At 44.2% G+C, this 22,763-nt stretch overlaps 2 protein-coding genes across 8 annotated transcripts in view; one reads left to right on the top strand and one right to left on the bottom strand.

The window, feature by feature from the left end:
• Tp53bp1 (tumor protein p53 binding protein 1) overlaps positions 1-11,420 on the top strand; it is an 89,177-nt gene extending 77,757 nt beyond the window's left edge. For 4 of the 5 annotated variants that reach the window (XM_005364330.2, XM_005364331.2, XM_026787642.1 and 1 more), the window contains 10 exons: positions 385-656; positions 1,225-1,374; positions 1,607-2,037; positions 4,895-5,086; positions 5,445-5,660; positions 7,331-7,546; positions 9,291-9,385; positions 9,855-10,054; positions 10,550-10,695; positions 11,060-11,420. In XM_005364330.2, coding sequence (XP_005364387.1) covers positions 385-656; positions 1,225-1,374; positions 1,607-2,037; positions 4,895-5,086; positions 5,445-5,660; positions 7,331-7,546; positions 9,291-9,385; positions 9,855-10,054; positions 10,550-10,695; positions 11,060-11,247 — 2,106 coding nt within the window. In that variant the 3' untranslated portion in view covers positions 11,248-11,420. The remainder of the gene's footprint in view (positions 1-384; positions 657-1,224; positions 1,375-1,606; positions 2,038-4,894; positions 5,087-5,444; positions 5,661-7,330; positions 7,547-9,290; positions 9,386-9,854; positions 10,055-10,549; positions 10,696-11,059) is intronic. The other variant, XM_026787643.1, reaches the window with a different exon arrangement.
• A 1,080-nt stretch (positions 11,421-12,500) lies between these two features.
• The window catches only part of Tubgcp4 (tubulin gamma complex associated protein 4), a 36,725-nt gene continuing 26,462 nt past the window's right edge, over positions 12,501-22,763 (bottom strand). The window contains exons 10-18 of one of the 3 annotated variants that reach the window (XR_003378426.1): positions 21,578-21,628; positions 21,160-21,265; positions 19,613-19,720; positions 18,794-18,935; positions 17,185-17,362; positions 15,605-15,735; positions 14,174-14,290; positions 13,505-13,644; positions 12,501-12,993 (exon numbers count right to left, since the gene is read on the bottom strand). Coding sequence is in view for 2 of the 3 variants with exons in the window: in XM_005364328.3 (XP_005364385.1) it covers positions 12,981-12,993; positions 13,505-13,644; positions 14,174-14,290; positions 15,605-15,739; positions 17,185-17,362; positions 18,794-18,935; positions 19,613-19,720; positions 21,160-21,265; positions 21,578-21,628 (990 nt within the window). In the remaining variant the exon portion in view is untranslated. Of the gene's footprint in view, positions 12,994-13,504; positions 13,645-14,173; positions 14,291-15,604; positions 15,740-17,184; positions 17,363-18,793; positions 18,936-19,612; positions 19,721-21,159; positions 21,266-21,577; positions 21,629-22,763 lie in introns of all 3 variants that reach the window. The other 2 variants (XM_005364328.3, XM_005364329.3) reach the window with 2 other exon arrangements.

Below are 22,763 nucleotides of genomic sequence, written 5' to 3'. Positions count from 1 at the left end.
CCAGACCCCATTACAGATGGTTGTGAGCCACCATGTGGTTGCTGGGAATTGAACTCAGGACCTTTGGAAGAGCAGGCATCTCTCCAGCCCCTACTTAATTAATTTTGAGACAGGGTCTCACTGTGTAGGCCTGGCTGGCCTGAAATTTGCTCTGTAGACCAGCTGGTCTCAGTCTCACAGCCCCCCGCCTCTCCTTTCAAGTACTAGGATTAAAGGTGTGTGCGCCATACCTGGCTATGCTTTGAAAATTTTTATGTAGCCATGACTCAACGCAGACACCTGGCTGAAGTGAGGTTTCCTGCAGTCTCTAGGATTTCTCAGCCATCACTTAGCTTTGTGTTAGTGTGGCTTCTTCTAGCTTCCCTGTCTGCTTCTTCCCTGCAGGAGACTGAAGAACCAATTGTGGAATGTCAGGAGTGTGAGACAGAAGTTTCCCCTTCCCAGACAGGAGGGTCCTCTGGGGACTTGGGGGACATCAGCTCCTTTTCCTCCAAGGCCTCCAGCTCACACCACACATCAAGTGGGACAAGTCTCTCAGCCATGCACAGCAGCGGCAGCTCAGGGCGAGGAGCCGGGCCGCTCAAAGGGAAGAACAGCGGGACAGAAGCTGCCGATTTTGCCTTACCCAGTTCCCGAGGAGGGCCAGGAAAACTGAGGTGCATACAGGGTCTGCAGAGAGACCCCGCAGGGGCAGGGTTACTAACCTTTGAATGTCACAGCAGAAGAAGAAATGGGATAAATCCATGCCTCTTCCTTCCTGTCTGGGGCTGCTGGGAGAGGAGCCGCGTGAGCAGAGAAGCCCCTTAGGGGATGTTGGGAATGCTGGATACATGTTCCTGCCATTCCTATATTCTGCAACTTACCCCTATTTTGGTTGGGAATATAGGATGTTTGGAAACGGGCCCCCATTGTGCTGTATCTCCTTGGTTTTTGGTCTGCTTTATGGGTATCCAGAGCCTGCAGTAGAGGAGAAGGCAGGGCAGAAATGGGTGTGGCATCTTAAAAAGCAGCAGCAGGAAACTATGTCAGGAGGGAATAGACTTTTATACAGGAAGGGGTCCTTTTATCCCATCCCCCTTGCTCCCTGGCTGAGGTTTGCTGATTGGTTTTGCCCCTGAAGGAGTTGCACACGTGGCCTGGCATATAGTTGGAAGGTCCTGGGGAGATGGTAAGGGATGCATTCCTTAGCAGCTGCTGTCGAACTAACCTGTGTTCATTCTCTAGTCCTAGAAAAGGGATCAGTCAGACAGGGGCACCAGTGTGTGAGGAAGATGGTGATACAGGCCTTGGCATCAGACAGGGAGGGAAGGCTCCAGTCACGCCTCGTGGGCGTGGTCGAAGGGGCCGCCCACCTTCTCGGACCACTGGAACCAGGTACCTGGGTAGTGCTGAAAATAAGGGGGAGTAGAGAGAAGAGGAGACTAGAGAGTACATGGGGTTCCAGAGGGAGAGGAAGGGCCCACACTGACTACGTGAGGTCCCTGAGATTGGGCTCGTGCCTGTGATAGGATTAATAAAAAACGGGTTGAAGACACCTATAGGGAAAAAGTGGGTTTGGTAGACAGGTCCTTTCTTGGTCTCACTTACTTCTCTTATCTGTCTTTAGAGAAACAGTTGTGTCTGGTCCTTTGGGCATAGAAGACATTTCACCTAACATGTCACCAGATGACAAGTCCTTCACCCGAATTATGCCCCGTGTGCCAGATTCTGCCAAACGAATGGATGCAGGTTCTGGTGCTTCGCGCCGGAGTGATTCTCCAGAGATTCCTTTTCAGGCTGCTACTGCTTCTTCTGATGGCTTGGATGCCTCATCTCCAGGAAACAGCTTTGTAGGGCTCCGCGTTGTGGCCAAGTGGTCATCCAATGGCTACTTTTACTCTGGGAAAATCACACGAGATGTTGGCGCTGGGAAGTACAAGCTGCTCTTTGATGATGGGTATGAATGTGATGTGTTGGGCAAAGACATTCTCCTGTGTGACCCCATACCCCTGGACACTGAAGTGACAGCCCTCTCAGAAGATGAGTATTTCAGTGCAGGTAATAAAGCAAGCAGAGTCCCTATTGATGTACTGTGCCTGTTGCCTATTGTCCATCCTGTCAGCAGTTACCAAGACATTCCTCCCCAGCCTTGCTGTTTTTCTGGATCTCTCAAGTCAGAGATTCCACCCTGTTACATTGGTTACCTTTGCTATTGACTTTTTTGTTCATAGCTTGGTTTTCAGTAAACATATTTTGAATAATTATAGAATGAAAGAAAAATTTCCCAAGTACAGATTGATGTTAGGAGGATTCCTGTGTCCTCCGCACCGTGTTCCCTCTCCAAAGTATTCAAAATTTGTCTGTCAGAGCCAAGAAGGCTTTTTTTTTAATATTTATTTATTTATTATGTATACAATATTCTGTCTGTGTGTATGTCTGCAGGCCAGAAGAGGGCACCAGACCTCATTCCAGATGGTTGTGAGCCACCATGTGGTTGCCGGGAATTGAACTCAGGACCTTTGGAAGAGCAGTCAGTGCTCTTAACCACTGAGCCATCTCTCCAGCCCGAGCCAAGAAGTCAATCTTGATTCTTTACCATTCTTTATTTAGATGTCACCATCTTCTTTTTTTTTTTTTTTCGAGACAGGGTTTCTCTGTGGTTTTGGAGCCTGTCCTGGAACTAGCTCTGTAGACCAGGCTGGTCTCGAACTCACAGAGATCCGCCTACCTCTGCCTCCCGAGTGCTGGGATTAAAGGCGTGCGCCACCACCGCCCGGCTCACCATCTTCTTTATGTCCTTTTCTGTCTCAGGATCCAGTTGAGGACACCACATTACATTTAGTCACCATGTTTCCTTTGATCTCTTGGTTTGTGGCAATTTCTGTCTTTTGTTTTTCCATGACCTTGACAGTTTTGAGGAATAATGGGTATTTTATAGAGTGTCTCTCAAGTCAGATCTAATGTTTTCTCATTAGACTGGAGTTCTGATTTTGTTTTTATTTTACCGTAAGGAATGTCAGAGGTGAGTGCCCCTGCTATCTGTGGGGCAGAGGGAGGTATGTGATGTCACCTCCCATCACTAGTGACGCGATAAGGTGGTGCTTCCCAGGTCTCGCCACACCAACATTAGTGTTTCCCCTTTCAGTATTCTGTCTCCTTTCTCTTCCAGCGTTTCAGTTCACTGCCTGCATTGGAAAGAATTCAGCTGGAGACTGTGCCGCTCCACTGAGATAGTTCAGCAGGAAGATGTAGCTCAGCATCCTGTGTGTCTGTTACCAGAAGATGGTCTTATGTCACGTCACTGCCTTTCTTTTTTAGTAGCCAGTGTTGGTAATGGTTAGGGGTTTGTGTGTGCTTCTTTTAGTTCTGAGAATATAGTCCATCCTTAAGTAATTTTAAGGATTCCTATTATGTTGACTGTTATTTAGAAAGATCCTCTCTGGATATTGCGTTGACCATGAGTTGGGATAGAATGCTTTTCTGTTCGAATCTCCAGGCCCCCTTGTTTCAGTGTTTGTGGAACCACTTTCCCTTTAACACTAGATAACACCAAGTTGTATGGCAGTTAGGAGTAGTGCACGGACTGATATATCCTGGTTATATCCATATGTATAACTGCATCTGGCTTTGAGTATAAAGCCATCGTAGTAGAGGCTCACATGTGGCCCTTTCAAGGTAGTTTTGTCTCAGTAGTAAATGTACGTTAGGAATAGAGATTCGGCACCCCACTCACGGAAGCTGTCTGTCTGTCTGTCTGTCTGTCCCCAGTGTTGCACCACACAGCTCCCAGTTGCAGGAACTGCCCTTCCTCAGGCTTTTTGGCCTTGGGCTTTTGCCAATTTTAGGTGGTCTTCCTGATTTAGTTTGGTGATAGATTTAACCTAGGAGACGGGTATAGGAAGTGATTCTGTGGCACAGTAGAACTAGGACCTGCTCCTCTTCCCTGCTTTTCCCTGGTAGGAAGCTAGATTCCTTAGCCCTTTATGCAAGACAAGCTAATGGAGAGTAAGGTGCACCTTTCTGTTCATGAATGAAAAGGATCAAGAGTAATGCGCCGTTTTTATGTTGTGTGTGAGATAATACATGTTGTTTATTAGTTGATAGAGAGGAAGGAGTGTTTTGTTTGTTTTTTAATAGAATTAGAAATAGCTCTCGCCCAGTTATAACAGACCTTAGTCCTAAGCTCAGGTTGAGTTCTAACTCCATTTCCTTGTATGCCCTGCACCCTGCTCCTAACAGCCATGCACAGTTGTGAATCGGTGCAGGAGCAGGGAGGTCAGACGGGGCACAGTTTATTTTCTCCTTTCTTTGTTCACTTTCTGTCCTGGCTCTGTTGCACAGTAGAGAAGCCTGTATATATGGTCTCTCAGAACTGTCATTTTTCGGGGCTGGAGAGATGGCTCAGAGGTTAAGAGCACTGGCTACGCTTTCAGAGGTCCTGAGTTCAATTCCCAGCAACCACATGGTGGCTCACAAGCATCTGTACTGAGATCTGGCACCCTCCTCATACATTGAGGCAGAATGTTGTATACATAATAAATAAATAAATCTTTAAAAAAAAAAGAACTGTCATTTTTCACAATGGAAAGCTTAGAAGTTGCTACAAGATTGTTAAGAAACCATGCCATTCACTTCAGGGGTTTCATTTGAGCCACCAACAACCCTAAGTCCAGCACTGGGAATCTTTAGTATGTAACTAAAGACTGCTTTCTCTCAGAAAACATTGTCTAATCCTGTGTAGTAGCTACCAAGTGTCGTAAACCATTTGGGATGAACAGCTAAGACTCCGTAAAAGCCTGGTTCAGTCCACTGTTGTTGGCTCTCTGCATCCCCTACCTCAGATCTGCTTTCGTAGAGCCCTTTTGAGAGGGTGCTAAGCAGTCTACAATTATGGTATCTTTTATGTCATCCCCAGGAGTGGTCAAAGGACACAGGAAGGAGTCTGGGGAGCTGTACTACAGCATTGAAAAAGAAGGCCAAAGGAAGTGGTATAAGCGAATGGCAGTCATCCTGTCCTTGGAGCAAGGAAACAGACTAAGAGAGCAATATGGTCTTGGCCCATATGAATCTGTCACACCCCTCACGAAGGCAGCAGATATCAGCTTAGGTAAGACCTTCCTGAGCAGCTACCAGCGGGGCCATACTTGCCTTAGAGAAGGGAGGACAGTTTCTAGAGTAGTCAGGAATGGTTGCCTGGCCTATCCTTGTGGTTTATTGGATGATGATGGTTGTCGTTTTCTAGAACTATTGCTACACTTGTTTCCTTCCAAGTGCCAGATGAGAAGTCTCTAGGGCTTTTCTGGCCTTCCTAGTTCTACAGGGGAGCAGACATATCTTATTTATGGCAGGGATTGGAACATAAAAGAGGCTTCCTGACTGTGGGAGGAGGCAAAGAGCACAGTGCTATCTATGTCAGATTTGAGTTGAGACCATGGGTTCTTACCAACCTTTGGCTTATTCACCAGACAATTTGGTGGAAGGAAAGCGGAAACGGCGCAGTAACATCAGCTCTCCAGCCACCCCTACTGCCTCCAGCAGCAGCAGCACAACGCCCACCCGTAAAACCACAGAGAGTCCCCGTGCTTCCACGGGAGCTCAGTCAGGCAAAAGGAAACTCATCACTTCGGAAGAGGAACGGTCCCCTGCTAAGCGAGGTCGCAAGTCTGCCACTGTGAAACCTGGTAAGATGGGAGCACAGTGCATGGATGTTCTCTGATGGTCAGACTGGCATCCACAAGCCGACAGGTGATACTACATTCTTTACCTCTGTTCAGAGCCCAGCAGTGTAGACAGGAGGACGATACTCGATCACAAACATTCCTGTGTGGGCTCTTCGGGGGAATACAAGTATGGTAGTTTAAGCAGACTCAAAATGGGTGAAATTCCTCGTCCTTAGATCTTGCGCTCTGTCTGTGCCCTCTTCCACTATCTTGTGTTCAGGCTGTCTCAAGTTTCCTATTGAAAGGTTGTACATCAGCCTGAACCTCCACTCTCCTCCACCCACCCCTTCTAAGTCACTCCCTTTCAGTATGAAGAAAATTGAGCCATGTGTTCATTGTCTACCATGACCTAGACCTGGCTGTCGTGGCTTCTGTAGGTAGAGGTAAAGTCCTGCCGTTGTTGGGTAGGGCTTTCTCAGGCTGGCACATTCATTTCCATGTTCCCTTGCCCTAGCACCATATTTTTTACCCCTTTGAGTTGTGTTATCTGCTTACCCACCCAATACCACTGCTGTATATTTCAGGTATTTAAAGACAGTAAAAGCTAACCTTTGTTAAATATTTACTGGGTGAGGCATGGGGCCCAAGTGTTTCATTCATATTCCAATATAATCCCTTAGAATTCATTTTCCATATTTTTGGGAATGTAAGAAAATTTAGGTAACTTTCTCAATGTGGCAGAATAAGCCAGATTAGGCAGGTTTGACTCTAAAGTCCAGTGCATTGACATAGCATCCCTGCCTCTGAGACTGTTTTTTTTTTTTTTTTTTTCTGAGACAGGGTTTCTCTGTAGCTTTGGAGCCTGTCCTGGAACTAGCTCTTGTAGACCAGGCTGGTCTCGAACTCACAGAGATCCGCCTGCCTCTGCGTCCCGAGTGCTGGGATTAAAGGCGTGCGCCACCACTGCCCGGCTTCTCTGAGACTGTTTTTGATGTTGGTTTTATTTCAGGGAGGCATGCATGACCCGCTGTCATCTTAGCCTCCTAGTGAACCTGATTCGGCTTCTTCAGTAGGTATCGTTTCCTTCTGGAGGACTTACTGGGGCACATCTTAGCATGGGTGTTCTAGAATGGTGGCTCACTTCCCTTCCTAGGTGTTGGCGAAGGGTATTTGATGTGGATTCACCTCCATGTAAAGACACGTTAGCACTCAGTACTCGCTGCACTATTCTGGTGAGAGTCCACGATGGAATGGGACAGTTCTTGGCAGTTATGAAAAGTTTTTGTTTGTCCTTTAAAGGTTGCTTCGAAACATCATATATTCTGGGGAAATTAGAAACATGGGCAGTGAAAAGTGGATTGAAGGCTTCCAAATAAATACTGTACTTTTTCCTGTTCAAGTGGCCTTAGAAGTATTTGATGTTACAGAAATAGTACCAGTTGATTTCCATACATGAAAACAGGCGACTGCCCACTGTAATGGTCATTTTAGGTTTAAATGTTTTGTCTTCATTGTAAATTTGGTCCTAGGTTGTTGGCCACTTAGAATGATTGGTTTTATTAATGGTCTTTGGGTCATAGCATAGACAGGCTCATTAGGACATGGCTTATCAAGTCATCCTCAGTGCTGGGCCTTTGTCCAGGCAGTGGTCTGTGTGTATCATTTCAGTAACTGTGCTTTGTCCTTCCTAGGCACAGTGGGGGCAGGAGAATTTGTGAGCCCCTGCGAGAGTGCAGACAACACAGGTGAACCTTCTGTCCTGGAAGAGCCAAGAGGGCCCCTGCCCCTCAACAAGACCTTGTTTCTGGGCTATGCCTTTCTCCTCACCATGGCCACAACTAGTGACAAGCTGACCAGCCGCTCTAAACTACTAGATGGGCCTACAGGAAGCAGCGAAGAAGAGGAGGGTAAGTTCCCAGGGGCTCTGATCCATGCACTGTCTTTCCATTTCCTTTGTGAGGCAATGGTTCTTTTTGTTATTGCAGGGGAGTGGGTCAGTGTTTACCGTGATTCTGGTCAACTAAGTAAAATTAACTTGTGCCCTACTTCTGATCTATAGATTTTCACAAAATTCTTAGTGAGTGGTTCTCAAGATAAGTCTTGGTAAGCAGCTGGGAGACAGATTTTTTTGTTTTGTTAATTTACATACTACATAGATATAGGTACACATTCAGATATATACTTATAGATTTATACATGGGTATATTTGTTACCCAAGGGCAACTTGGAAGAATTAGTTCTCTTTCCTCCTACCTTAATGGGTCCCAGGGAGTCAAACTCAAGTTTCCAGGCTTGGTGGTGCCTTTGCCTGCTGAGTTATCTTCCTGGCCTAGGGAGTCTCGTTCTTCATATAGAAAATGAATGATAAAAATCCATCAAAGTTAAATTGCTTTTTTTTCAACAATAATGGCAGATGGGATTAGAACACGGTGCTGGCTTTACCTTCCTAGAACCATACAAGTCAACCATGTTTCTGATGACTTGCCTCCTTTTCCATTTACGCTCTAGCACCTACTTAAGAAAACCCATGTGGAGGATGAGTTTTATTTTGAATAGAAGAGATTGTGGTGTCCCCAGTGCCCTAGGAAATTAGCTTCTAGGCCCTTTCAATTCTTGGACCTCTCATTAACCTTAAAATAATTATGTCATTTATGTGGCATCTCTCACTCTGTGTCTATGTGGAGTCTGTAGTCCAGTGGACTGACATGTATCTCACTCAGAGGTCTGACACGTGTGTGGTGTAGGAAACAATGTGTAGATCAAATATAGTGAGCGACAGAAATCTCCAGATGTCTGTCCAAGCTAAGAACTAGATAGAATGTTGTTTATAAGTTAGAGTTAAGCCAGTGGCGGTGGTGGTGTACGCCTTTAATCCCAGCAATCAGGGAGGCAGAGGCAGACGGATTTCAGTGAGTTCCAGGGCAGCCAGGCTACAACAGAGAAACCCTGTCTTGAAAAAAAGAAAATAAATAAAATAAAAAACCAGGTAGAGTTTCGACTAATGTCGAGTCTTACAAAAAAGGAATCAAAATGAAGGAATATGATTGATATAAAATGGTACAACTGATGTGTTATGACTTTAATTATTCCTAACTACTCAACCAGTTCTAGCCTCAGAAACATACGGCACAGGACATGGGAAGAGATCAGTGGAGCTACATTTAAGATTTCTATGGTTTGGAAGCTGGATATGAAAAATCTGAGTAAAGATGCTCTGGTGACGGGCAGCTGGGCTATGAGAGCAGATGTAGTTTGTGTCACACAATTCAGATAGGTACTGTGGAGGAAAAAGTGTGCACTCAGTGACCTAGCCCGATCTCAGTGGTGTTAGGAGTCCCTGCAGCTGCCTGGCATTATGTTAAAGATGGTTTGCAGCCTTGTTTTTCCAGGTTGCTGTAACAACCTAGCCCTTGAAACCAGACTTCACACAGCAGTTCCATATAAGCGTGTGTTGCTTGGTGCTGTATAGCTCAGAAAGCTGACTGAATAACGGAAGTCCCTCAAATTAATCTATGTGTCTGTCTAAGCCTTTATAGATAACTGCAGAATAGAAAAGGAAGCAGCAGTTACAAATAGGTACTAAAGTAGCACCTAGGAAACCAACCATTATTATTAAAAATAATTTGGTTATTTTTTTCTATGTATATATAGAATTTTTAGAAATTCCTCCTTTCAACAAGCACTATACAGAATGCCAGCTTCGAGCAGGAGCTGGGTATATCCTTGAAGACTTCAATGAAGCCCAGGTGAGGCAATTTTTTTTCTGGCTACTCACTTTCTGTATTGAGAAAAGGGCCCAGAGGGGTTTGGGAAGTTGGCTGAATTTCAGAGTGCTGTGCTATTCTGCCACCTCAGCCCAGCATTTTCTTTGTACAGGAAGAGAAGCTAGAACCCGGGGTTAGGTGGTAGTGGTGTTGAGAGAGCAATAGAGCTATTGGTTTTGCTGATTCTCTAGCCTGGAAGGTTGGGTGGGTACCTGGTATGGTTGACCCTTGAGATTTGGGTCTTCCAAAAGCCATAGGTGTGATAGGGTAAATGTTTCAGAAAGCAGTTTGGGCTTCTCAGTGAACAACACAGCCTTAGGTACAAACACAGATTAAATGGTATTTTTGATACCAACTAGAATTCTTCATATTGGCTCTCGAGGGTATATATCAGGTGCAGTCAGGAAAGGTTTCCCTGGACACCACCAGACCTGGGCTCCTTTTCCTCCAGTGTAACACAGCCTACCAGTGTCTCCTAATTGCGGATCAGCATTGTCGAACCCGGAAGTACTTCCTGTGCCTTGCCAGTGGAATTCCTTGTGTGTCTCATGTCTGGGTCCATGACAGTTGCCATGCCAACCAGCTCCAAAACTACCGTAATTACCTGCTGCCTGCTGGGTATAGCCTTGAGGAGCAGAGAATTCTGGATTGGTGAGTGTTTGGGAGCCTGTCTAGAGCCGAGACAATAGGAAGACTAGCTTTTAAGGAAAGTCTAGTAGTCTAGTTGGGAAAACAGTGTTACTAGAAACTGGAATGTCTGTAGACATTTGAAATGATTTCTGGAGTCAAGTACTTTATTGCTAGCGTCTCATATTCTACATTGGCTGGGAACCTTCCGAAGATGTGGGAAGATTAGGTCCAGTATCCCCTATTAGTGGAAGCACTGAGATTAGGATTAAGTTTCAATCATTAAACGGGAGGGAACTCAGAAGCATAACTTGATTGGCTTATTAATAAAGTCTAGGATCCCAGAGTGCATACCTCATCAGAAGAGAGGCAGGACTTAGTCCACTACGTGACCTAGTTAGGGAAGCATTCGGATGTGCAGGAGTGAGTGCCTTTGCAGATGAGCTAATCGTTAGTTATGACGGGTCATACTAAGGTTCTTTCCAGTTCCCAAACACTGCATCTCCAACTCCTTCATAGGCAACCCCGCGAAAACCCTTTCCAGAATCTGAAGGTACTCTTGGTGTCAGATCAACAACAGAATTTCCTGGAGCTCTGGTCTGAGATCCTCATGACTGGAGGGGCAGCCTCCGTGAAGCAGCACCATTCAAGTGCCCATAACAAAGGTACCTGGAAAGTGTGTGTTCGCTGTCATTCCAGGGATGTCCATAGACTCACAGCTGTTAGCCTGTGTGGTCCAAGTCTCAGTCATTATTTTTAAGAGAAGTCCCATCTTCAAAAGGATTGGTTAGTGTAAGAGAAGGACAAAGCTGTTCCTGCTTTTATAGTCTCCAGTGGCATTTCTGTTTATTATTAGGTCTACAAGGTTAGCAAGTGGTGATGACAACTTTATTTTAGGCTATGAATATGCAGTATCTGTAAGAGGGCTTTGGTTGGCAGAGTAGGAATACTGGCTAGAAGGCACCTGTTCTTTTAATAAGAGCTAAACTGAGTGTTCTTTCCTCATTCACTTCCCCCTACTTCTTGCAGACATTGCTTTAGGGGTATTTGATGTGGTGGTGACAGACCCCTCATGCCCAGCCTCGGTGCTCAAGTGTGCTGAAGCCTTGCAGCTGCCTGTGGTGTCACAAGAGTGGGTGATCCAGTGCCTCATTGTTGGGGAGAGAATTGGATTCAAACAGCATCCAAAATATAAACATGATTATGTTTCTCACTGAAGATACTTGGTCTTACTGGTTTTATCCCTGCTATTGTGGAGATTGTGTTTTAATCAGGTTTTAAGTGTGTCTTGTGTGGAATTGTATTCTTTGCATGAATCTTGTACATAGTTTTATTTGCTGAACTTTTATGATAAAATAAATGTTGACTCTCTTTGGTTGTAGTAACTTGAGATTTCTTCATCTGTTTCTTTGAGCTTAATCTCAGAACATGGTACTATAGGATCTTCTCTTAAGTTTCCCAGCAGGCTTAATCATCACTTTAGCAGTACAGCAAACAAAGGAAGATAAAAATGTAGGAATGAAATTTATCCTGTGGCACCACTGTCAAAGTCACAAGGTTATCCCAGGCCATCTAAAATGTTCTGCTTAGAGTACAAGAGGGCCTAGATAAACAGTAGTGCCAAAGTTGAACGGGGTCGAGGACACTCTGGGTATCAAGGCCATTAAGACCTGAGCTTATTAACAGCTGATCTGTGGTACTCAGAGCTGAAAGGGAAGACGACCAACTGGTATGAATGGACAGTGACAATGAACTTGACGGGACGGGACAATTTTTCTGTAAAGCAAGCGTTAACTGTCACAACTGCTGGAAGCCATTCCTTCCTGGCACTCAACATTGTCCCCATTAACAAACAACCTGTCACTCTCTAAATCAAGGCTACTTACTAGTCTTTATGTTCTCTATGAAGAGCCAAACAGTAAATACTTTAGGCTTTACAGTCATTTCGTCTGTCACAATTTCTTGTCTTTTGCTGTGAGATGAAATCAATCATAGACATTAGGTAAACGAGTATGTGTGATTGTTTGAATAATACTTTATTTATAAAAACAAGCAGTAGGCCATTGTCTGCCATGCTTTGCTTCTAGAGGTAACAATGGAAGGGATCCTCCGTAGGTGACAAGTACAGGCTTTCACAGTGGGTGGTAAAGAAGAGAACAATCGGGGACAGACAGGCCCAAAGACTGCACTCTTGTCCATTGTGGAGGGCAGGTATGTTAATGGAGTATTTCCTTTGTTTATGCTGATAGGAACATTAGTGACTTCACTATCTGAGCACAGGGAGAAGTTTGCAATTTTCACTGTCTAACATCTGAACAATTTGACCGCTGTCATCTTGTTCAGCTAGAACTACCCCCTATTACCAGTCTGAAAGAATTCGAGAACCTACTGGCTGAACTGCTGAGGTCAGGTTTTGAATATCCTTAAAGGAGGGAGGCTCTTAAAGGAGGGAGGCTCTTAAAGGAGGGAGGCTCTTAAAGGAGGGAGGCTCTTAAATCTTAAATTTCTGAAAACTAAAGACAATCTGTATAGTTATAAATTATGTGGTACAGAGGAGGGAAAGTCTTTTCTAAGTTGGTGGTAACAACTAGATGCTGACCTTTACATAACCAATCCTAAACATATTTTATTGGTTCCCATTGTTCTCTGTGGTATCTTCCATACCTTGAAGAGTCCATAGGTACATAGTAAATGCTCAATACACCGCTGTTGCACAAGTGAACCCACCCAACAGATGTCTTAGTGTAAAGGAACAAAGCCTTTGAGTGGTCGAGAGATAGCTGGCCCCAGTTTCCCTACAGGAATGGTAGGGAGGACCTCTGGACTGCTTCTAGAAGAAAAGGTAGCATCCTTTCACCAGTCTGCAGGCATCTTGTGATGCCTGGGGAGGCTTATTACAGAAATCAGAGCGTGGTAGGACTGATGGTTACTTCATTTTAAGAACCAGTTTTCACATCCCAAAACTATAAAAAAGAAAAAAAGTTTCATTAAATGCTATGCTTTCCCAAGAAGCATGGTCATCTGAGATACAGCTGATGTTACCTTGATACTCCAAAAGATTGTCTGGCTTCTGCTAAAACTAGAAAGAATGACACCGCTGAGGAGCCGGCTACCACTGGATCTCATTATTAGATTTAAAGAAGTCTAGAAGAGGCAGTGGCCAGTGAAGCATGGTGCCACAGCTGCACTGCTAGTATGTGTCAGAGCAGATTGTGTAAGCCACACTGCCCCTTAGAACATACATAATCTAACACAGAATTCACCCTCAGCTGTAGTATTTCACCATGCTGATGATTTTTACATAATCTCCAGAAAAATTATGAAATAACTCCCCTCCCCCCACTTCCTGTATCTCTGAGCCTTGCTTATAAAATGAGGGCGTTTGTAGATGAAGGTTAAAGTTCCCTTTTGGACTTTTACAACTCATTAACTTCCTCCCCCAAACCTAATGAGTTCCCCAAGGATTAGTCTTACCTGCCCAGAGTCCCACCAGCCTGGGTATAATACTTGTTATAATCTAGCCGGAGCAGTAACTGAGCCAAATCTGAATTGATCTGGTGATTCCGAACACTGGAGAGAATCTTGAAGAGGAGTGAAGACTGGCGACTAAAGCCCTGTTGAGACCCAAGCTGTCACTACCCATGCAGAGTGCTAGGGACCACATTCCCATTTCTGTCAGCTCCTAAAACGACTCTGACTTCTTAATGCCATGTCCGTGAAATGCATGACTTCCATGAAAGTACTTTCTCATTAGTAAGAATTTGAAGCTCATTTCAGATTAATATATTCTATCACATACCGGGATTGCACTGAGCTTGCTTTGTTACAGGAGATAAATATAGTCTCAGATTATAATTACAAGTGAGCTGGGAGGCTGGTTCAGGGAAGGAAGTGGGATGTGAGAAAATGAGCACAAAGCCAATGCATACTTGGTGGGCTGAACCTATTCAGGGCTGAACTATTTCTGAACACTGTGAGGCAGTACATTAATCATCTTCAATATCCACTGATAGCAACGCTTTTATCTTTTTATCTTGTCATTTCTTTGTCTGTTCTGGGATAGGCTTTACTGGGCCAGAGCAAAGGCGGTTTGCTCAGCGGGGTGGGGGTAGGAACATGTAGCCAGTGGCCAGGCAGACTCACCTTCACAAGAATGCTCAGCTGGGCAGCCCCCCGTTCATCCAGTGGACCCAGGTTCTGACTGACCAGTGAACAAAAACTGTGACAGAGATCTAGGATTTCATTCAGGCAGTGAAACACCTACCCAAAAATACAGTTGGTGTTAGGAAATGAAGGAAGAAACTTCCGAAAATGCAAGGTTTGGGAAAATAGTCTAATAGCTGACCTCCCCTGTCTGAACTCCAGACACCACCCACCCTCAAGTTGTCTAGCCCTCCCAAACAACATGCAAATGAACATCCCTTCCTGGGACAGCTGCATGCTTTGTCCCCCTGCACAAAGCCTCCACTCTACTCGCCAGTAGCTCACCATCCTTTATCAGACACACTGCGCGTGCTCTTGCCTTTGAGCTATGAACACTGTTCCCTGGGATTTCTTTTCTCTTTAGTACCAGTCAAGTCCCATTCTGTGAAATGGTCCTTCCCCACTGCAGCCTTTAGTGAACTCCGCCTTTCTCTGTTGTAGTATCTGTGTTGTTTACTGGCAATTGTCCAGGTCACGTGTGCTGTTGCTGACTTTTGTATGTACATCTTGTTTTTCCAACTAGATTGTGAGCTCCTTAAGGGCAGAGCCATGACTTATACCTCTTTGTATCCCCAGTGCCTTGCATACAGTAAGCACTCAATAAAGACTTCATTATGATGACCTGTTCTGACGTTCTGCTTTTCCTCAGGATACACCCATGCCATGTAAGAACAGTGCCTATCACTGCTGTGTTTTTTTTTTTTTTTTAAGCTCACAGAACCCTTTGAAATACTGACTACTTTAGTTATTCTTCCCTTATTTGGCAAGTAACAGCTCCAAATACCAGAGCAAAAAGAAGCCTATACCATTTATGGTTGGCACCCTGAGCAGTACAACTTGTTCACCACAGACATTCAAGTATAAACACTATAGGGATTATTTCAGTTTCTCACTTTTCATCTTACGATTGGAACGAGCTGTGTGCTTTAAAAATTACTTATGCCTGGACCCCAATCTACATGTTTGACTTAGATGTCCTTTGGCCTTAGATGGTCACAAGGTCACAGATGACTCCAGGAGAGCTTCCACAAAAGTGCTAAATGTGTGTACTTGCAGATGGGACACACAGTCAGAATGATGAGTCACTATGTGCCTATGAAGAAAACTTTCAATTTATTGGTTGATCCTGGTGCTGTAGAGTCAGGCCCACTCCTGTAACACTCATTTCTCCTGGGGATTAAATACCCAGTTCTTTATCTACACCTGCTCACCACACCTATGGAACAACGTTTCAGTTCCCTTTTACGGCTGCCTCTTTATTTTGTAAAAATGGAATTGAACAAGGACTTAATAGTTTCCTATTTTGTCAATTCCAAGAGCCTGAAGGAATATGTTAGAAGTGCTCTCCGGAACCCCACCGCTCTTACTTACAGGTTTCAGCAAAATAAAGGACTGTGCCAAAAGATTGCTTAGGAAGTGATCGTGTGCCAATCGGATGCTCTCAAAGTCCCGCGTAGAATTGATCTGATGAAGAAGCTGTGAGAACTGAGACTCCAGCACATCTACCTGACAGACAGATAATTTGTTTTAGCACCTGGCACATCCTGAGTGCTCTATTCTATGGTTCTTCTCACCTTTTAGTCTGAGTGTGTGTGTGTGTGTGAGTGTGTGTGTGTGAGTGTGTGTGTGTGTGTATGTGTGTGTGAATTGTTCATGCTGCAGGGTACATGTGAAGGGCAAAGGACAGTTTTCCAGGGTCTGTTCCAGTCTCCTTCTACCATGTAGGTCCCAGGTCATCAGGCTTGGTGGCTCTAGCCTTCACCACTCAATCATCTCACCAGCCCTCATCTTCCTTCTAGCCACTTTAGGCTGACCAAAGACATACTTCAATTGCTGAGCCTTGTAAAGTGTGTGTGTTGCTGGGGCCTTGTGTATGCAAGAAGCTGTAGCACTGAGCCTCATACCCTGTCATCTGTTTCTTTGGACATAGGGTCTTGCTATAGCCCAGACTTTATGATTCTCCTTCCTGACACTTCCCAGTGTGGATGTTATAGTTGTATGTCAACAGGTCTGACTGATTGTATAATTTCTGTTTTTGAGACAGGGTCTTATGTAGGCCAGGCTAGCCTCAAACTCACTGTATAGCTAAGGATGACCTTGAACTTCTGATCCTCTTGCTTCTACCTCTCAAGTGTTGGGATTATAGACTGGTACCATCATACTCTTCCTGTATGCTATGTAAGTATTCTACCAATTGAGCTATATTCCCAGTCATGGTTGTGCAAATATATATATATAAATTACACATTTTGTTTGCATGTGTGTATGTATATCACATGTATACCTGGTGCCCACGGAGGTCAGAAGAGCGTGTCAGATCCTCTGGGACTACAGTTATTGGATTAGAGCTACTGATGTTGTCAGCTACCATGTGGGTGTTAAGAACCCAACCTGGGTCCTCTGCACATGTGGTTAGCATTCTTAACTACTAAGCCATCTTTCCAGCTCCATGGTGTGTAATTTTTAATAGCTTCAAATGTCTTTGCAGACCACTCTCCCCTACCCCGGCCCAATCCACTCATGCCTCATCCCTTCCACTGACTGAAATGGTCAGCAACAAGAAGCTTGTCCAACATGTAGCCAAGGACAGGTATGGGGTACATGTAGTCAAGGGGCAGCACAAAATTCTAAAATGAGATTCTTTTGGGAGGGAAGGGGCGTGGTAACTGTTGCATGGTTTTTGGGTGTGAACTCTGTAAATGATGTCATGTTACAATGTCAAAAGACTGGACATGCGTGAGAATTCCAAAATATCTGGCAAACAAGTATCTTGAAGCCTAAATCTCTTTATCTATGGATATCCACTTCCCCTTAAAATGCCAAGAAATATACCTAGTGATGTAACTCCTAAATTTTCTCCAACTGCAGCATTTTACCAGATACAGAACTGCCCCATCTCAGTGTTCTCTAGGCTCCTTTCCCACCTCTTCCATAAACCGCACAGAACATACCTGGAGATAGTACTGAAGATTATCTACTAGGAAGGCCATGTGATTTCTTAGGCGCCACTTGACTGCATCTGTCTGGTTAGATTTGAGGTGCTTGCGCTGCATCTGAAGAGCCCAGCAGTGCTGTAGTTCAGCCTGGACACGGCGCACACTCAGTAAGTACTTGAAAACAACATTGTACCTATGACAGAAGCATCACTGAGATATGAACGTCAATCTAACATCCCTTCACACAAAGACAGGCAGGCTAGAAGAGTGGTGAGAAAGTGAAATGAATTTCAGCTATCCAACACAATAACTAAGCCGCAGTAAGAGAGCCAGTGTCCTCTTTTGATCCTGCACTCATTCATCACACATACCCATATACATACTTATTAAAAAGACATTAAAATATTTATCAAATATTAAAAACCAAATACCTTAAAGTTTAAATATTAAAATATTTTTATATTAAAAACATTAAATTTTATAAACACACACACACACACACACACACACACACCCTGTCTCAAACCAGGACTGTGGGCATCTGTGAGCTGTTAAGTCTTTGAGTCTCTGGATAAGGCCTGTACACCTGATGAGCTCTGAACCTGTTGCAGAATCCTCCAACAGCCTCACCATTTCCTGCTTATGCCCAGTCTGCCCAGTTTCTCATTATTGTAAAACAATAGGCATGTTGTGGAGAACAAGCTAGATGGGGGAAGGCTGAAGAGAGATGTCTTCCTCATTCCTGTAGCCACAGAGCATGGGGTTCCTCATCCTTTCTCAGAGTGCAGTGTGCTTTTCTCATCTCCTTCCTGGGGATCTTGGGTCCCACTGTGTACGGGCAGTGCTCCTCCCAAGAACTATTGTTTCAGGGCTGTTACCTCACTTATTAATGTGAGCTGCTGTTTGTTGTTTTAGTTTTGGTCAACTTGACAGAAGCTGGAGTTACCTAGAACAGGGACCTTCAGTTAAGGACTGCTTTAATCAGACTGGGCTGTGGGCAAATCTGTGGGGTGTGTTCTTGGTGTTCATGATTGATGTGGAAGGGCCCAGTGCACTGTGGCACCACACCTGACCAGGTGGGTTTGGGATGTATAACAAAGTAAATTGAGCAAACTGAGGAGCAAGCTAGTAAGAAGCACCCCCCTCTGTGGTTTCTGCCTCTGTTCCTCCATGAATTCCCTCAATGAAGAACTGTTATCTAGACATATACACCAAATAAGTCCTTTCCTCCCAAGTTGCTTTTTATCTTGTCTTTTTCATAACAACAAAAAACTAGAACCCGGCTAGCTCCTGAAGACAGGCAAGTGTGCAACCTCTGGCTCACTGGTTTTTTTTTGGTTTTCGAGACAGGGTTTCTCTGTGGCTTTGGAGCCTGTCCTAGAACTAGCTCTGTAGACCAGGCTGGTCTCGAACTCACAGAGATTCGCCTGTCTCTGCCTCCCAAGTGCTGGGATTAAAGGCGTGCGCCACCATCGCCCGGCTGTTTTTTTTTTTCCCCCTCTGGCTCACTAGTGTAGAAACCAGCTGGACAACTGGCTCACTCCTACCCATCTTACTCCTGTTCACACTTCTTCCCTTGGATATAAGGTGGGAAATATTCACTGGGAAAAACTCAAGTACTCACTTTTCTAAGACGGCGGGGGTGAAGAGAATATGCAGTGGCCACTGTACTTTGTAGGAGAGACCTAGAGCTGCCCAGCCGGAAGCAGGAGCTTCCCGTGGGGACGTTTCCCGAGAATGCCCTTCTTTTGGCTGGGTGGCATCTGCTAAAGTTAAGAAGATAATGAAAGATACCTTGGTTAATTAAAACCAGAGAGACCAAGATGAACTGCATACATTAAATAGCAGGACTTACAGAGACAACAAAGGTAGAGGGGAGGGAACTTCTGTGAGGGCTTTTCTGAGATGTGTTTTAGACAAAAATATAGATGCAATCTCAAAAACCTATTGTAAGTGATATTTCATTTGTATTTTAATAAATAAAGCTTGCCTGAAGATCAGAGAGTAAGACAGCCATGCTGGTCAGCCATACAGACCAGGCAGTGGTGGCACACACCTTTAATCTCAGTAGCCACACTAGTTTGCCACAGAAGCCTGGTAGTAGTGGTGCATGCCTTTAACCCCAGCACTAGAGACAAATATAAGACTGGAGGAGACAAGTCTCAGCTCATTCTCATTCTGAGATTCCTGGAGGTAGGATCACCATTTCGGTCTGAGGTAAAAGTAAGAGCCAGCGGCTGGCTGCTCTGTTTTTCTGATCTTCAGGTTGAACCCCAGTATCTGTCTCTGGGTTTTTATTATTCATGCTACAACCTATGGACAGAGGAGCTGAACCTTTCTGGAATTATGTTTGTACTTGTACAAAATTAGATAACTAAACTAAGTGATCCCTAAGGTCTAGAACTAGAAGATGCAGAGAGGAGGCAAGTGGAGAGTAACAAACCTTTATGGTCCTTCCCATGATACTCGATTGTCAAGTGTAACAGAGGGAGAAGGTTGTCGTCATCTAGCAGCACCTTGTGTGCTGACTGTTGAAAGGCCACGTTTACATCTGCAACAAAGACATAGGAAAGCAACATCTGTGGATTCTGTCTGACCAGCATTAATGTCTCCTTGTCCTTGTTATAACAATCCTGCTTAGAATCATTCCTGCTTAGAATCATTCCTGCTTAGTACAGATCCTGTAGTGTCAGTGGGGTTGGCAACATCCAGTTTTTGGGGAGGCAGCATGATCAAATGGATCTTGACAGCTGACATTTTATAGACTTGATCTGATCCAAGCCAACCCAGAGGCTCTCTTCAGACTCTAGAAGAATGCAGCTCTTTTGAGATCAGTTTTAGTAACATTTAAATATGGCAAGAGCAGCAGTTGGTTGAATGACCCTTTCACGGGGGTTCCAAATCTGATTCCTGCATATCGAATACTGACATTATGATTCGTAATAGTAGCAAAATTAGGTATGAAGTAGCAACAAAAGTAATTTTATGGCTGGGTGTCACCACGACATGAACAACTGTATTAACAAGTCACAGGGTTAGGAAGGTCGAGCACCAATGGGCTGGAGCCTGTTCTGCTGGCCAAGAAGACAAAGTTTTACCTAATTATCTTTGAGATAGTATGAGAATCAATAATTTCTATCCTTTTTATTTGCTTAAATGAGTCTGAACTGGCTTTTCTGATATCTGTAACAAAAGGTACAGTAGATATCTATTGTCTCATTAAACTATAAAACACTAGTCTCCATTTTCCCTCCTATTTCTTTTTTCTTGGCTTGGATTCTTCCTACATTCTCTTGTGTCTGGAAGGAGGCAGCCATTAACTAAGGCCTCACTTCTTCATTGTTACAATGATCGCCATGTGACCTGGGGAGGGCCAATTAAAATAAAGCACTTCACTAGACTTCTTTAATTTGCTGCTACAGACCAGGCTGGGCTGTTACAGATGGGGGTGGGGGTGTTCAACAAAGGTAAGGAGCAAAGTCTTTTTTCTTTTTTTTTAAATATTTATTTATTGTGTATACAATATTCTGTCTGTGTGTCTGCCTGCAGGCCAGAAGAGGGCACAAACTCCATTACAGATGGTAGTGAGCCACCATGTGGTTGCTGGGAATTGAACTCAGGAACTTTGGAAGAGCAGGCAATGCTCTTAACCTCTGAGCCATTTCTCCAGCCCCAGGAGCAAAGTCTTAACAGTACTGAAGACCGTTCTTTTACTTGTTCTGAGACCCAGTTTCAGAACTAGAGCTTTAGTTCTAACTAGACTTTCCCAGGTTAGGTTGAGGTGGCTAGAGCACTGGCAGTTAAGAGCACTGGCTACTTCTGCAGAGGACCCAGGTTCTCTTCCACACGCCCACATGTAGCTCACAAATGCTTGTGACTCAAGTTCCTGCTCTTCTGGCCTGTGCAGGCAAACATACAGCACACAACATCAGCCAAGAAACACCCTGTAACTTGAGCAAGCTGTTATTCTCAGGGCCACGGGACAATTACCATGCTCTGTCACTGCAGTGGGTGGTGTTTTTAACATGTGTTGAGCTGTGTCAATGAAGGCCTGGAACAGTTCTCCTCGTCCCAGAAGGTAAAAGTCTTTAATGATCTGAGGAAAGAATTTCAATATACAACTGAGTAAATCAGAGCCCAGAGGCCCTTACTACCAGAAAGAATCAGACAGATGCTATCAGTCTGAAGGACACGGGCTTGGTATTTAGAAAGAAGTATACAGGCAGCCTTGCGGGAGGACTCTGTGTTTGATGGCATTCAGAGCACAACAGAGGCAAGTGAATGTGAATGTTTATGGAGTACAGAAGCTCTGTGGCATCACATATGATTTCTCACCTGCGTAAACAAGTGAGCCTACCACAGAAGTCTAGGCAAGAGTGCTTTTCACAATCACCTCAAGAGTTATTACCTTCAGCTGACCCAGTAAGTCTGACTCCTCGACCATTAGCTTCCAGAGGTGCTGTGATGAGATTAGAACAAAAACAAACAAAAACACTTAAGTTCATTACAGTGAACCCAAGTTCAGTTAACCCTTAAGATAGTTAAACAGAGAGAAACAAAACAAAAACCTATGCAAGATAAAACTGTGCATTGAAATTAATGGTAACAGCTGCATATACAACTGTGAAATTAAAAACCACTGGATTGGATATCATTTTAAAATATCTACAATGCTGTTTGTGTGAATTTTGTATCAACTTTTTGTTTTGTTTTGTTTTGAGACAGGGTTTCTCTGTGTAGTTCTAGCTGTCCTGGAACTTGCTCTATAGACCAGACTGGCTTTGAACTCAGAGACCTACCTGCCTCTGTCTTGAGGGTGCTTGGATTAAAGGCTTAAAGGCGCGCATTACCACCACCTGCCCTTCTTGATCACGATTTATGAAAAGTAAAAAAGTAAAAAAAAAGACCTGCTTGTCATTCCAGAACTGGGAGGCTGTAGCAGGAAAATGTTCACCAAGTTCCAGGCCAATCTTGTTTATGGAGCAAAATCCCCCCCCCCTTTTTTTAAAGGACTGGAGAGATAGATTAGCAGTTAAGAGTACTGCTGGTCTTCCAGTGGATTTGGGTTTGATTCCCAGCAACCACAAGGTGGCTCACAACCATCCATAACCCCAGTTCCAGGGACTCTAGTACCCTTGTCTGGCCTCCGAGGACACCAGGCGGGCGGGCATGTGATACAGATATACATGCAGGCATAACACCCAAATATGTAAGAAAAAAAAATCATACAACTCATACATGCATTGAAATACTACATGAGAGGCTGGACAGAGAGCGGCTCAGTAGTTAAAAGCACTGACCCAGGTTTAATTCCCAGCACCCACCTGACAGCTCACAACTGTCTGTAATTCTGGCACCCGTGAGAAAATACCATTGCACATAAAATAAAAATAAATAAACAAAAGTCCTGAATACTACATAATTTTCCACATATACATAATTTGTTTAGTGTTCAAGTTAGTATATCTTAATATTTAAATAAGAAGAAAAAGAGAAAGACAAGTAAAAATGACCTAAAGAACTTATAAATTAAGGGAAAATAAGAAACAAAAGCTAGCTCTAATTAGTTTATTAATCTTTTTTTTTTTTTTTTT

Source organism: Microtus ochrogaster (assembly GCF_000317375.1).
Source record: "Microtus ochrogaster isolate Prairie Vole_2 chromosome 14 unlocalized genomic scaffold, MicOch1.0 chr14_random_1, whole genome shotgun sequence".
Lineage (NCBI taxonomy): Eukaryota > Metazoa > Chordata > Mammalia > Rodentia > Cricetidae > Microtus > Microtus ochrogaster.
This window is presented reverse-complemented; position numbering and strand designations above follow the sequence as displayed.